The 16,265-nt window shown below is 40.7% G+C and overlaps 1 protein-coding gene across 1 annotated transcript in view; it reads left to right on the top strand.

The window, feature by feature from the left end:
* tgfbr1b (transforming growth factor, beta receptor 1 b) overlaps nt 1–4,935 on the top strand; it is a 110,374-nt gene extending 105,439 nt beyond the window's left edge. Inside the window, exon 9 of the mRNA XM_070890485.1 lies at nt 2,684–4,935. Coding sequence (XP_070746586.1) covers nt 2,684–2,809 — 126 coding nt within the window. The 3' untranslated portion in view covers nt 2,810–4,935. The remainder of the gene's footprint in view (nt 1–2,683) is intronic.
* The last annotated feature ends 11,330 nt before the right edge of the window (nt 4,936–16,265 follow it).

The raw sequence follows: 16,265 nt of genomic DNA, 5'->3' as shown, positions 1-16,265 counted from the left end.
ACTTACTGCCTTATTGTTTTTGCACCAGGAATGTGCCTACATATTTGCTCTTCTATCTCCTTCTGACTACTTGGGGGTCTATAGTACACTCCCAGCAGTGTGATTGCCCTTTTTTATGCTTCAACCTATATGGACTAACTTGAGGATCCTTTTAGCATATCATCCCTCCTACCAGCTGTAATTGTTTCTTTAAGCAATATTGCGTCGTCGTTGTCGTCTTCCCCCCCCCCCCCCCCACTCCTTTTTATCACCCTCTCTATCTTGTCTGAAAATCCTGTAATCAAGAATGTTGAGCTGCCATTCTTGCCCTTTCAGCCCTTTCAGTAATAGCTGTATCATACTTCCACGTGTCAATCTGTGCCCTCAGCTCATCTACCTTATTTACTAGACTTTGCGTTGAAGTATATACCATTAAACACTGCCAAACCCTGTTGTCTATTTTCTAGCCTTTGTTTCCTCTGCCTAATTTTCTGTCTTAAATTTCCAGCTTTGCTTTTCCTTCTGAATCTACTCTTAAGTTCCCATCCCCTTGCCAAGCTAGTTTAAACCCTCCCCAACAGCACTGGCAACCCCCCGCCCCCCCCCCCCACCACCCTGTTGAGGTGCAATCCATCTGGTATGTACAAGTCCCACCTTCCCCATAACTGGTCCCAATGCCTCAGGAATCTAAAGCCCTCCCTCCTGCACCATCTCGCCAGCCATGTATTCATCTGCTCTATCCTCCTATTTTTGTACTCAGTAGCAAGTGGCACTGGGAGTAATCTGGAGATTATTGCCTTTGAGGTCCCGCTTTATTAATCTCTTTCCTAGCTCCTTAAAGTCTGTCTGCAGGACCTCACCCCTCTTTCTACCTATGTCATTGGTACTGATATGGACCACAACCTTTGACTGTTCACAGCCCCCCCGCCCCCCCCAGAATGTCCTGCAGATGCTCGGTGACGACCTTGACCTTGGTACCAGGGAGACAACATACCATCCTGGAGTCAGGTCTGTGAGGCTGCAGAAGCGCCTGTCTATCCCCTTAACTATTGAATCCCCTACCGCTATTGCTTTCCTGAACTTCCTCCTCCTCCCCACCCCCCCACCAAGGACAGCTGAGCCATCCCAAATTGTGCCTTGGCTCTGGCTGTACTCCCAAGAGGAACCATCACCCTCACCAATATTCAGAACTGAGTGTGATGCACTCTGGGGACTCCTGCGCTACCTGCTTGGTCCTCCTTGTCTGTCAGGCAGTCACCCATTCCCTCTCTGCCTGAAACCTCTTAAGATGCAGAGTGACCACCTCTTGAAACGTGCTATCCACGTAGCTCTCATCCTCACGGATGCATTGCAGTGACGCCAGCCACTGCTCAAGCTCTGAAACCCGGAGCTTGAGCGCCTCTGGCTGACGACACTTCCTACACATGTGGTTGTCCAGGACACGAGAAGCAACCTGGACTTCCCACATCCCACATTGTATCGGATGCGCATTCGACAGGAGTGAGGTGCCCTGCCATGCCTCTATTTATTAGACAACAAATGGAATTTAGTTTAACTCGCTGCCTTAAGTTAGAGAGGAAAAAAAGGCAAAACTATTTACTCAAGTTTAACAAGAACCACTGAGATACTAAATGCAGAACCTAAGTGTTAGATATCTAGATACTTAACTTAAGAGTCCTCGGGTTATGTGGTTCCATTCCTCTTGAGTTGGACCGCCTTCCTCCTCCTCCATTGTATTCCTACTATCGCCAAATTCTTCCACTCTGCTTGCAATCCATTCCAATTGCGATTCACCCAGCTCTGTGTTCAAGCTCTAATGATCTAATCATTTTAGGTGTGCTATGGTCAGTATGTCTTTTTTTAAACATGCTTGTCAAAACAATGTAGTCACTTTGCCATCTTTGTGCTTAAACTAATCTTTTTTAAATTAATTACCTGTTGCAACTTTTTTGCTATAATTCATTTATTATATTGAGGGTGAAAAAATGTGGGATTATCTTCTTTAAACGTAGCGTTTAATTGAAGTTCGTCCTACATATATAAAACAAGCTCTCTCCTAACCCTTTTAATGATGTATGCAGCTTCATCACTGTGGAAATTGTCCTTGATTGATTTATTTCTTTGATTCCATCAAAGAACTGAGGAATCCAGAATCGGGCAAGAAAATGTGGCTGCTAATGCTCGAGTAAGAATAGTCTTAAGGGGACTGTGTCCTGAGATTGCTTCATTTGAATGACTGCACATTATTTATGGAAGGATGAACAGCATTCAAAGAATGAGAGAGGTTGTAACTAACATTACCAGTCTTACAATAACCCATAGTATATTAAATTATTGGGAAGCATGAAAAAGAAACATGAATGGAGTGAAAGTGTGAACAATTTTGAACTTTTGTAAATGATGACTTGAAATGTTACAGTGCATTCTTAGATTTGAATGGTATGAAATTGCAGATTTACATAAGTAGGTTTCAAGTTTATATTGAGATGTGCATAACTTTATTTTCTGATCACTTTTTGCTTAACTTGGTTATCTCCATGAAATTAGAACTATACAGTTTATGAATCTCTGATGATATGATCTGGCAGGTTGATGGCAATATTTTAGTTGCGACGACTTGTAGATTTTGTTATTAAATGCAGTCTTATGTAGATAACTGTAAAGTGTAAATATATGTTCTAATTCTTCAATCTCTTTGGTTTAGGCTCTACGTGTAATGGCCAAAATCATGCGTGAATGTTGGTATGCCAATGGAGCAGCCAGATTAACCGCTCTGCGGATCAAGAAAACGTTGTCTCAGCTCAGCCAACAGGAAGGCATAAAAATGTAGAACCAGGTGCAGTCCGGAGAACGAGTTGACAGGATGATAACTGCACTTCCATTGCAGTTTTATTGGAAGGGATTCTTGTTCTACCTCATCGAGGGAGCAGAAGATGGATCACTCTGCCTGTACCACCATAGAAATTGCACCACATTTTATATAAAACATAGGAAATTTCCACCGTGCCTAGCTCTCTTCTCTGATGGACATGCTGAGCACAGGCTGTGAGGTCCACTCTGTGCACTGAACACCTCCTTCCCAGGACATTGACATGATATTACGTAGCTTAGTTTTTTTAAATTAACATTTAACTTGATAAACAAAGTTTTATTATCGGTCTTAACAGTAGAAAAGCTGGAACACTTAAGCCTTTACCAAAACTGCCCCAGTATATTGGAGTACTGGTAATGGGGCTGGTCCCACAAATGAAAATTTCAGTGCAAGATACAGTATTACACACAATTAAACGGTACTCTTCATCCAAGGGTTGGGTACTAGTTTTACTGCTTAAGACTTCAGCTATCAGATTATAATTTTGATGCCTTGCAATCTGTTTTCACCTTGTGTGCTAAAGTCCTAGCTTTGAGTTAGGAGTACTTCACTTCACATTTGGTTTGAAGAATTGGTCATTTCTCTCTCTGAGATGGCTACAAAAATAACTCGTGGGAACAAAATGGAGGCACAATTGTATTACTGTTGCTACTTTCTGTTTTTGGTGGAGGGGGGGGGGGTGGTTGTAATGGTGTGTGACCATTTCCAAAGGCAGTACACACAACTGGCCCAAGTGCCAGAGCTTTTATAAAGGGGTAACCTACATCATGGATGGTTTCCACCTCGGAGATAATTAGGTGAGGGCCATAAATTTGTGATTTCAGTTAACCGGCACAACTTCAAGTCTCAGGATTAATTGGAAAATGTTTGCAATCAGCTTCTTTCCAGTTGTCTTTTCATATGTATAAATGCTGATTTCCGAGTGCATGCTCCAGGTAAGGAGCTCTCTCCTTCAGGAGCTCGTTGCAGTGAATTGTGGGGAATGTGGTTGTAATATTCCAATATGCGCTTCCATTGGCTGTAGTTTTGCAGCAGGAGCAGGCATTCGGCAAATTAAAGTAGCGGGGAGCGTACTTGCGATTCCATAACATTGGCTCCTGGCAACTGAGGCTCTGCACAGGGAGTGTTTATTCGTAAAATTGCCCCTATCACATAATCTCTCAATTTGATTTTTGCTGAGGAATACAAAATTGTTTTTGGGATACTAGCTTCAAAACTACTGCAAGTACTTTGTCTATTAATATGCAACATAGCAAATGCCTCTTGACGACAAAATCCTAATTGTGATGCATTTTCAAAACTAACACTAAACTAACTGATAGTAGCCAGAAAGGTGATCTTTATTGTATGTAGCATACAGGAGCAATCTTGACACACATTTGCCCATTTGTCTCCTTAATCTATTTATAGTGAATACTAATGACCCTTATGACACTTATCCAGTGCATTAAATTTTTGATGTATTTTATAAAATCATCTTATAAGGTGAAAACATTTTACATTGTTTTCAGTTTGTACGGATGATTAAAATCGGACTTGTTTTTATGAAGTTAGAATTGAAACAATAGTTACTAAAATGAGCTTTGTTTTGGGGTTGACTGGATCTTTATTTGGCTTTCGAAAAGATAATGAGTTTTGCAAAAAGTTGCTTTGGTGCAAAATTGTAATTGAACGGGATCAAAATTTATCCATAAAAATTATATTAATGGCCCTGAAATTCCGGTTGACCTCTTCCCGCGGGCAAATGATCTAAAAACACAAAAAAGATGCGCACTTACCTGCTGCTGCTGTGCCCGTCCGAACTTCTGAGCCTGAGGCCTCTGGTGACTGTGCGTGCCCGTGGAGACGTGCGCAGGCCGGGATCTGGAGACAGCCGCCAATCAGGTACAGTATAGTTTCTCATTCATAGCAGTAGGAGTTCCGTAAGTCCTATTACTATGAATGAGAACCCCCCCCAAACACCCAAACACCCAAAACACAATTTAAAAAAAAAAAGAAAATAAAGTACACAGTTAACATTCATTTAAATTAAAGTTGTTTTTTTTAAAAAAAGTCGGCAAACTTTTTTTTTTAATAAGTTTTTTTTTAAATTAAGCCTTAAAATAAACTTACTGTAGTGGGGAGGGTTTTTAAAAATAAAATGTGTTTTTACAACTTTATTTTTAACGTGTGTGTGTGTATTTTTAAACACTTGCGCCTGTAAAAGTAGGCTATGTGCCTGCTTTTTCACACGCGAGATTTTAAAGGACATTTGCAGGGCAAGATATCCGTAAAAATCGGAAATCTTGCCCTGCAAGTGCCCTTGCTCCCGATCTGCGGATGATCTGTTAAGCCAGAAACTTGACAGATCGTTGACAGATTGGAAAAGCCAGTTTTCAGCGCATGCGCATTGCGTGCTGAAAATCGGCTTTTCCGATGCCTTCCCGGGTCTGTAGAAACTTCTTACGGACCCAGGACATCGGAACTTCAGGGCCATGATCTTTTACGAGACTATTTTTATCTCTTGTGACCATTTACATGCTGCTTAATTTTTTTTGTCTTGCAAATGTTTCCATGCATTTTTTTGAAATGACTTGAGATTTTGCTGTTTGGGGAGTTGGTGGTGAGGGTGGGAGGGATCATCAGGTAAAATTTGTGCATGTTTTCATAGTGGCTCTGTTAGATGAATTCTTTCTCCGGCATTTCTATTTATTTTAAATTGTGAATTTCTAAAGCTTTGTATTTGTGGCTCATTATGAAATCCCAATGGCTTTTGCTCAAGGTGCTACACTGCAATATAGATTGGCACTTTGTTACCTTGCACAAAATCCACAGCCCAGACTTCTGCCTCTTTTTATTTGCACAAAAATGCCATAGCAAGCCTTCTGATCCTGCACTGTTAATCTGTGTGCTACTAGTGAGTTCTGTGGAGCTTGTGTGTAAATTCAAGGCAAACTGGCTGTCTGCTGCTTGGTTCTCCTGGAGTATTTCATTTGCTAACCACTGTTCCTTATCTTTAAGTGATTGGTAAAGGAGAATTGCATTAGTTCCAAGTGAAAAGGCCCATAAGCAACACTTCACTGCTTTCTGATGTACTTCATAGAAAACACTGCAGATGTTGAGATTAACGGGTCTACTTTATCAAGTGTTTGAAGTCAAATATAAAGATTCAGCATCCCAGCTTAAAATAAACCACGGCAGTATGTTGGTGATGAAGGAGCTTTAGCAAAACTCAGCGTTTATCGCAATTTAGCTATGCGGTAACATTATTCCTTGAATTTGGCAAAGATTCAGTAATGTAAAGCATTTTACATTGCTGCATGAAAAATTTGATTCGCTCTATAATTCATCAGCGGGTAGTCTAGCTTTAGTTTTAACTTAGTTTATATATAATTATATATTTAAAAATAAAACATAGAACCCAATGTAGGAAAGTTTTTTTAAATATTTTTTTTAATATCACTAAAATCTTTAGTGTGAAGTTTGTTAGCACAATTACAAACCTGGTCGAAAGAGTGTGTGGACAAATTACCATATAGAAAATGTTGGGTTTAGCTTCTAACCCGAATAAATCCAGGTTCTTTCACGTGTACTTAATCTGAAAGTGTGTAGTTTCCTGGCTGAAAAACAGTATTATAAATGCAAGTGGTGAAGGCACTTGAATGAAGTGGCAAAACTGCTGCTAAACATTTAGGCAAAATGTGTAGTTTTGTTTTTAAGAATTCTCATCAGTCATTCCTGTTGTAAGTAATCACTGAGCATATTGTCATAGGTCTAGTGTATAGTACAGAAAAACATCTTTAATATATAATGAGTTTTGTGTGGTAGGCTTATGAACACAGTCAAAAAGAGCACCTGCCTGTAAAACCATAGTAATTACTCTGATCTGTAGCATGCTTAAATGTGCATTTTTGAAGTGCTAGCTTATTACTATGCTGAATTTGCCCATGACGACTCTTGGAATATGCAAGTGATACTGCTGCATACGTTACGTTAATGCTAAATTTTAAAATGCTGTTGGATGAGTTTTTTTGTGTTGAGTGCCATGACCTGCCGATTTTTCAGAACAGTCCCATTTATATTCTGTTTTGCCATGCAGTCCTTCTGTGAATCTGGGATTACATTTATTCCACAATCAAAGCATACAGTTGAACTTTTTATATATTTTGCTTTCAATTAAAGATACCTCTGGAATGACCAAGTTATATTTACCTCACTCTGTGTGTGTGTGTGTGTGTGTGTGTGTGTGTGTGTGTGTGTGTGTGTGTATGTATATACTGATGGTTTCAATAACTCAGCAGGTTTGCAACTCATGTCGATTTATACAAAATATGGATGCTGTATTAATTTTAAAAATGCAAAAATCCTGTATCTGTCCATGGTACTGAAGTGTATTGTGTATGTATTGCGCCCGGCTTATTGTATACTAGATATATTCCTTTTTACTGTTTGTATAAAATTGCTGATCCGAGAAGTATCTATGCTGCTCTTGCAATGTTTTTCCTCCAGGAGCACAGCTTTCCAGCTGGTGTATATGGGAAAAGGGGAGCTACTGGAGTGAGTAAATAGAGATTTGCTGCCTTCAACAAATTTCCTCCTTCCTAAAGTACCATTATCATAAATTATGTAATACCCCTCTCCTAAGTCTTCTGAAGATCATGTATAGTCTTTTGTACAATATGCACAATGAAGATGGGTGATGCTAGATACTCAATTAAATGGCTTACTGAAAGTATTGGCATTGTATAATGCATCTGACAAAATCAGATGAAAATAAAGTGTTCATCTTCATCTAGATGAGTGGGTAGTGAATGTGTTTTCTCCTTTTCCTTCCAAAAATAAGTGTTAAGTTTATAACTTTGCACTTTCGGTCTATTTTGACTGGCACACTGTGCATTAGGTAGCCTATCCAAATGAGAAAAAAATCTATAGGCACTTATTCAAAAACAATAATGAATTTTCAGAATTCTTCTCTTTCCCCACCCCGGCCCATACAGCAACTTAAATTGATATAGAACCTTTAACCTAAGTAACTTCCCATGGCGCTTGATAAATGGATGCTTTTGAGGGAGATTTTGTACAGCTTTGCAATGAGTATGTTTGAGAGGGAAGAGATACGAGAACAAGTAAATGTAAATATTCTATTCCTCAACTACTCTTAATTCTCCTGAACCCAAGTCTATCAATGTCTTTTATCTCTCCCTCCCATTTTTTGTTCTGTTTCCAAATATGCCCTCTTTCAGGCTAATTTCTTACTGGATTCTCACTGTTAAAGTTACAGTCTTCTACACTAATGCATTATTTTCTATAACTTCACAGCTGTGAAATGCAGTATCTTGCTGTTTTCCCTTTTTAAATGAAATTAAGGTACAGATCAGCCATGATCTAATTGAATGACTGGACTTGAAGGGCTGAATGGCCTACTCCTGTTCCTATGTTCCTATCTAGATTGCTACCCAGGTGGACCTTTTGAGATGAGTCTTGTACATCCAATCTATTTTTGTCCTAATTTCCTGGTGTATCCTCTTGTATTCACTCCCCACTTCAGCTTTTCTCCAGAAACAAGGCATCCTTTCATCTAATTTGTCAGCGTTTATAGCATATATACTTGTGTGTTCGTTCAAGCTTGTCATCTGTCTTTTTTTGTCGTCTTTCTTGAGCGTTGTGGTAGGTGATCGCTCATTTTTGCACTCTTGTAGCTCTTACCATTGCCAGTCTTTTTCTGGAAGGGTATCCATGTAAGGCTATACAATGATATGTTGACTTTTCTTTCTGTTAATTTAGAAGGAAATTATCTTTCCGTAAAGCTATTGGAAAATATCAAAATTAATCGTTCAGCATAGCATTTTAGCATACAAAAATAGTTTCATAACGGAAGGATTGTCAATGGTAACATGCATGAATTGAGCTGTTGAATTAAACAAATGCACACAGCACCAGACGGCTTAATACCACAAAATAGCTTTTCAGCAAGGTAGTTTTACTTTGTGGAACGAGGACTGCTTCACGTGAGTAAATTAAGTTTTCATTATTCTCCATTTGCTGTGATTACTTTTGGATATTGGTACTTCCTGGGGTGCATAAATGCTGAAGAGCACTACAAAATTTATATATTCTGTTTTTAAAAAGTGTAAAAGCAACAGTTATAAATACAAATTAGGATTAAATGTAATAAAGCTAACCGTAGGGGAAAAATTAAGAAACTAAGGCAGCAGAAAAGCAACTAGACAAGAACTTAAGAGTGTATTGTAAAAGGAAAAACAAATCAAGTACAAGGTCAAGGGTATGTTGACAGCCTGTTGGGCCGAGTAGGATGTAAGTTGCTAAATGGTCTTAAAGACCAAATCACCAATACTTGGTCGGGGGCAAGAAGCGACCAGCTAAATTGCAAACTATACTCTCCTGTATGGTAGTCAGCTTATCATGATGGGGTGTCCAGCTCTTTCAAAAATAGGGACTTAATTTTAATGTTTGAGAGAAGGCTGGTGTTTCCAGCATTTGACTGTTTACAGTACCAACTCCAAGACTAATGTATGCCCTGATCACTATTCTACTATGGCAACCATCAATTCTTGCCCACTTATGCCCCATGTTAACTCCTGTGGATAGGTAGGCTTGCCATTCAGCTGGCAGAAAAATTGCTAAAAGTTTTCTACTTATAAATTTCAGAATCTGGTATTTTCCAGTCCCTTTTGATGGTACATGTATGGCCCACAACTCGTCACCAGCGTGAGTAATTTTAAGGTATTTTAATGAGCTGTTCATTCTTGCAACAGCTCCTGTAAGTGAACCTTTCGTCCCCTAAGAACCAAACCTCCTACAGAAAGGCATCTCATTCCTAGATTATCAGTGCCTGCTATACTTCATTTCTCTCCAAACCCTTGGGACAATACAAACTGATTTGGATTCCAAATTAAATTTACAGAATTTAAACTGGTAGGCCACATAAGAACAGCACAAACTTATGTATAATTATTTAGTAAAAGGCTTGTGTTTTTTTAACTACTTGCTCTTCCTGATAGCAGTGAATGCAGCCAGAGTTTCTTTAGCTTGGTCTGAAACATGCACCAGCATTCACTTGGTTTCATTCTGCTCAAGGCCATTCTGATCCAAGCTTTGAATAAATACTGCATAAAGCCTCATGTGTTATTGGATGTTTCCCAGTCTGCATCTAGTCATTGAGAAAAGTTCCAATATTTTATGATTGGGACAGTTAATTTCAGGCTGTGAAACAGTGGTGACATTGTTTTAAGTCTTGATTGTTTTGGAATTTGTGGTTGTGTTAGTGGAAAATAGTTTCTGTCTAGATCAAAAGCACTTTAATTTGAGCCTGTCAAGAGATTCAAATTTTGTACTTTTTGTCCTGAAATTTTGCTTAATGCACTAGCGCATATCAAGACTCTATTTTTAGATCCAGATCCAATTTTTTAAAGACAATGTACATAAACTCCAAAGATGTGCAGTTTTTCTCTTTCAGCAGATATTGCACTTTATTGAAGGGCAGTTTTGTTTCAGGAGCACCGGTTGAAGTCTGCCTCATGTTGAGGGCTCTTCTGTGACCTGCTAGTCTTTCATTTGCTTGCATTCTAAAACCTTGGTGCTGGTAGGTGCTGGACCATCTGTACCAATATTTTTGAGGGCAGGGAGCAGCCATTGTGTACGACATCTGAAGTTATTTGACCAACAGTGGTAACCCTTGACCCTCGAGACAATTGGTGTGAACAATGACCATCATTGTTCAGAAAGTTTGAGTTACTGGTTGATAATTCCACTTCAGCTGACATACCTCAGCTAAAGGAATGCAGAGGTAGAATTAGCCCTTCTAAATCCTTGGAATAAAGAGTTGTGCCCCCCCCCCCCCCCCAAAGAAAAATACTATTATAGACACTTACCTGTTACTCCTGTTGCAGGTTCCTCAATTATATTCCAAATCAGGATATACAAAAGATTCTTGCAAAAGCGGTAAATTCCAAGGCACTTAAAAAGGATAGCTACATACAGGTTGAACCTCTGGTCCAGAAACATCTGTGGTTCGGCATTAGTTTGCGGTTAACGGATTCCTGGGCTGACTGGAAATTTAGTTGGGCGGTGGGATCGGCAGCAAGACGTATCACTGCATGCTCAACCACCACCCACGTGGTGACATCATTGAGCGTGCAACACCCTCTTGCTCCAAAATGAGGTGAGTATGGTATCCTTACCAGCATATACTGACCTCCTGTGGTTCGGAAAATTCTCTGGTTTGGCACCGGTCAGGTCCTGAGGGTGCTCCCGGACCACAGAGGTCCAACCGGTATTAAATATTTCCATTGGTAAGTACTAGTTTATGGGAATAAGTTGAAAAGAATATCCTTCAACACTAGCAGTACCTGGAAGCTATCCTAGGGATAATTCCTTCTGCTTTCTGTCTTCCCACCCCATACCAAAAAAAAAGGCCATTCGTTCTGACGGTCTAAAGTCATCAGTCATGCCTTTCCCAATTTCTAGTCTGAGATTAATTTGTTTAACTTCATGCCTGTTAATTACTAAGGGAAAATCACTTGAGACAATTTCTCTGAGGTTCCATTGCCTGAACAGGGCCTAATTTATCTTTCCAACTTTAAATACAATTTCCAGTGAGATATGCCCTCAACATCTTCACAATTTTTCTTTTATTTAAATTGGCAGTTCCTATTTTCCTGGGCTCCAAATATCTAGCTCACAGCAGTGGTTCTTAGATCTGCTCAAGTCCAATGTTAATGGCACAGAGCCCCCCACTTTTTTCTGCAGTCTTGTGGCCATTTTAAATAAAATACCTTTCAGACTAGCTGGGAGGATGTAGTATGGCTGGTTCATGGCGAAAGGTTGCAAGACTATTCAAGCTCAATTGTTCCAGGCTGTGATTGTCAGAACTAGTTTGCTGTAGAAATGCTCCTCTACCTGTTCACTCTGAAAGGGAATTAAGGTCCAGGAACAATTCCAGTGCAGATCTGTTCCTTTAACAAGGCAGACAAGCCAGAGTAAGGATGAGAGGATGTTGATGCTTTTGGGTACTTTCAAAATCACTAATACAGCCTTTCACTTGTATCATAAGGGAGGTTATTTGTTCAAAGATCCCTTTTGAAGGGATCATCTTGAGGAAAGTTTTACACTTGGCCTTAATTATTGAAAGCCCCTCATCGAATCTGACCAGAATTGTCAAGTTTTTTTTTGTTCTCTTTGCCAATGTCACTAGCCTAGAAAGGACAATTTGGGGGTGGCTTTGATCCTGGTGGCAGTACCTGCCTACATGAACAATGTTCCTTAGTGTCTTCTTGAGCCCCTTTTGCTGAAGACTGATTGAATGTCCCTATCTTTTGTCGATGAAGAAATTGAGGGGGCTATTGGGGACCATGCCAAGTTTGCATCTCCGGAAATCCAGGCCAACTGTAACTGAATAAAAGTCCTATTGAGCATCTCGTGGAGTTTAATCTGCCCTTTCCAAGGGACGTACAGCAACTCTTCCAGGGAGTTTGTTCAAGTTGGTCAAGGTGGCGGCAGATACTCCTATAATTGTGTTTTTAGAACTAACCACACTGGTCCAACACCAGTATTCATAAGTGTACCTTGTCATTTTTCTGTACTCACCAAGGTACGTATCTTTTGGCGTCGTCAGTTATCCCACTTGCAATAATCTGTTGAATTTAACCCTTTCACACGATGCCATCAAGATCGCTATGAAATGGCAGATTTTACCTCAGCGCAAGGTTACAGATTAAAGCTCGTTTATAATGAAATGGTTATATGAAGCAAAATAATTAAAATCTGAAATCTAATTCATAAATGGGTTTTAGTGAGTTAGAAAAGAAAGCACTTTTACCAGCTGTGGAAGGCACACAGGTTGTTGGAGGAGGACTGCTCACTGATGGAACAGAACTGTAAAATTCCCTGGTCCCTGTTAAATGGTAGTGCCAGCGATGAGCACGAATGGGTGCACCAGTCACTTGCTACCCTACAGACCACACTGCAAAGTCCCTACCGCTTATAGTGGACACCTTGGTGTTTGCATGATTTGCCCACTAAATGCATAGGTTGGTTTAAAGGGGTAGAGTTATTATCAAAGAAGACTAGCAAATCACTATTTAATAAACTAAATACAACTATACAGTGCAGCCAGATTTATTTAAACCACACCTGCTTAAAAAGTCACGTACAAATGTTAACATAAGGTATTAAAATAATCATGCATTAAAAATGATATTGAATAAAAATGTACACCAGAACAGACCTATATGTGTCTGCCAAAGAACTCGGGGAATCTACTGCTTCTCTGGCAGTTTAGTGTCAAACTATCTATCTTTGAGGGTCTCCCAGACTGGTTTTATATCAGGATACTGCTCTGTAGCATGCCACAATGTGAGAACTGGACAGTGAACATTGGTCGCTGTTGCCATAATCACTTCACTGTCTAGATCCTATTCTCCATCCTCTTCAGTTGGGCTTGTATTATACCTGCCATCTCTCCCATGTCATCAGTTTGTTATTGCAGTCAGTGCTGAGTAGTGCAAGCTGTAATCTGACACCAGTTAGAAGTGATTAATTATACAAGGAAATTGCACCATAATAAGGTGTGAACAACTGAGTAAACACCTATTTCTGCCGAAATTCAGAGCGATTCACGAGCTTTAAGCAGCAATGTTGCAATTGACTAATGGAAATGGAAAAGTGAAGCTGATTTAAACGTGGACTATTAAAGTGATGAGGACTACCAACAAGCAGCATTAATATGCAAGGAAATTGTACCATAACCAAGCAGGGCGGGGGAGTGAGACTAGCTGAAGTGCTCTTGTAGAGAGCCGGCACGGGCTCGATGGGCCTCCTGTACTGTAACAGTTCAATTCATTCAGTGGTACCTGCAAGTGTGAGCACATTTGGAGCATCTCCTCCGTGGTTCCATTGAATGTGTTGAGGCATTTGGGGGCTACAGTCCAAGATTCAGTAACGCACAGTTTCAGTGCATTTGCAAATTCACTCTGGATGATAAAGAAAGGCGTTGCATTTATATAGTGCCTTTCACGACTTCAAAGTGCTTCACAGCCACGTACTTTTGGCCCCTCAAGCTTATTCCACCATTCAATTAGGTCATGGCTGTTCTGTACCTCAAATCCACTTACCTGCTTTGTTCCATAGCTCTTAATAGACTTCTGTACCGTATTGAATCTCTTTTATCATTTTAAAAATCTACATTATATTTCCCCTTAACCTTAAACTCGAGGGAATGCAAGGCAAGTTTATGTAACCGGTCCTCACAATTTAGCCCTTTAAGCCCTGGTGTCTTATGATTCTGTCCTGTACCCACTCCAAGACCAATATATCCTTCCTGAGGGGTCATACCCAGAATTGAACGCAGTACTCCACATGGATTTTGACCAAGCTCTGTACAACTGAAGCCTTTGTTTTCTAACCCCCTTGAGATAAAGGCCAGCATTTAATTAGCCTTTCTGATTACTTTTTGAACCTGTGTACTAGCTTTTATTGATTTGTGTGCAGGGACACCCAAATTCCTAATTTCTCGCCATTAAGAAAACATTTAAAGTTGTCTTTCTTGGATCCAAAGATGACCTTATACTTCCCCACATTGAACTCGATCTGCCGAAGTTTTGCCCACTCACTTAATCTGTCTCTGCTCGTTTGTAACTTCCTGCACCCATCTGTTTTAATGGTGTTGGTTGAGGGATAAAGTTTGGCCAGGGCACTGGGAGTGTCCCTGTGCCATGGAATCTTTACGCTGACCTGAGGGCCAACAGGACTTCAGTTCAGTTTTGAGGGAGTCTTTCAGATGAGACATTAAATTGATCTGTCAGTTTTGATTGTGCTCAAGTCTCTGGTTGGCATTTAAACCCACACACATTCAGATTCAGGCAAGAGAGCTACCACTGAGCTAAGCCTGGCACAGAATGAAAAAAGGACTTAAACATGGAGCAGTGTAACCGTCTGCTCGCAGTGATTGAATGACCACCAGCGGGTTTCAGCTTCCAACAGTGACATGAGTGCAGGAATTGAGGGATAGGTGGCTAGTTCTCAAGTTGCCACCAATCCTTTGTCCATGCCTGCTATCCAAGGATAGTTTTCCTGGAACATAGGCACGAAGGCCTGAGTCTCCAACATAGTGAGGTAGGGAGGCATTTCTCAGGACATTCACTCCTTTAAGAAGGTTAATACACATTTGCAGTGGCATGTAAACATGCAACCTTATTTCAGTTATAGTGTGTACAATACATCTTAACCTTGGAAGACAATTCTGGCCATCAATGTTCCTCCAAGGCTGCAAGTCTGATTTGAAGGGATGACACAATTCATCACTGACTGCTTTGGTGAGATATATAACCTCTTCATCCCAGTGGTCTTTACCAAGACTGAGGTAGCTCTTTTACAAGGATGAGGTAGTTCACATTCTGCCTGCAGTTGTATGAAGTTCTAGTGAGTTTTTTTTGTATAGTCCTCACTGGCTCTCCTTTAACAACATGAAATTTGAGCATGTAGAGCTGTTAGATCCTAGCCATTTTAAATGTCTTCACAACCCATGGATTTGAGATATAGAGTGTCCTGGGGTAAATTTAAAAGGATTACTGGTTCTCTCTAACAATGGTAACCTGAGCTTTTCCCATGTCCATTCGCGTGTGCACTTTGGCTGTTGCTCCGGACCCAAGCCATTCAAAACTTTTCCACTTTTTTCGCCCTTTCCCTTTTTCTTGATCCCTCCCTGACCATTCTCTCCCATCATCTTGCCTCCTTTCATCTCTCCTCTCACTGATACTCTGCCCTCCCAAATCCCTACCCCAATCCTTCATTACTCTTCGACCTTCCTACTCTCCTGCTGCTGTCCCAGGCTTGACTCCCTCCTTGATAAGCCTACAGCTTCCCTCTGTGCCTCTCTTGGCATCCTACGAAGGACCCATTGAGACACTCGTCACTGCCTCACGAGCAGCAATCCCAACTGTCCCATCCTACTTTCTCGTCTAGCGCGCCCACTGTAGGATAATTTTGCCAATCTCCTCCCCATCCAACTCACCCCAGTGCTGACCATGTGGACGCCAGCAGTGAGGCAGCCATCACCGATCCTCTCCGCATCTCCCTCCAGAATGTTCGTTTGCTTGTGAACAAGGCCCATGCCATCCATGAGCTTATCGTGGATGATGGCATCGACTGAAACTTTGTTGAGGAATGATGACACCTTACCCTTAAATGAAGCCTCCCCGCCTGTCTATCGTTTCCTCCACGCCCCGCTCAGACCGCTGTGGTGGCAGTGTGGTTCTCATTAGCAAATCACACCTTGGCCTGTCCCCCTGCTCCTCCGACACTTTCCCCTCCTTTGAGCAACTCCCCTTATTCCACCCCTTTCACTTCTCTTTTAAAATTCTCATTCTCTACCACCCACCCAAGTACCATAAAAAATGTAATTACCGATATTTCTTCA

The sequence above is a fragment of the Pristiophorus japonicus genome, chromosome 1 (assembly GCF_044704955.1).
Source record: "Pristiophorus japonicus isolate sPriJap1 chromosome 1, sPriJap1.hap1, whole genome shotgun sequence".
In the NCBI taxonomy this organism is placed as follows: Eukaryota; Metazoa; Chordata; class Chondrichthyes; family Pristiophoridae; genus Pristiophorus; species Pristiophorus japonicus.
Note: the sequence above shows the minus strand (reverse complement) of the source record. Positions and strands in the feature narration are given on the sequence as shown.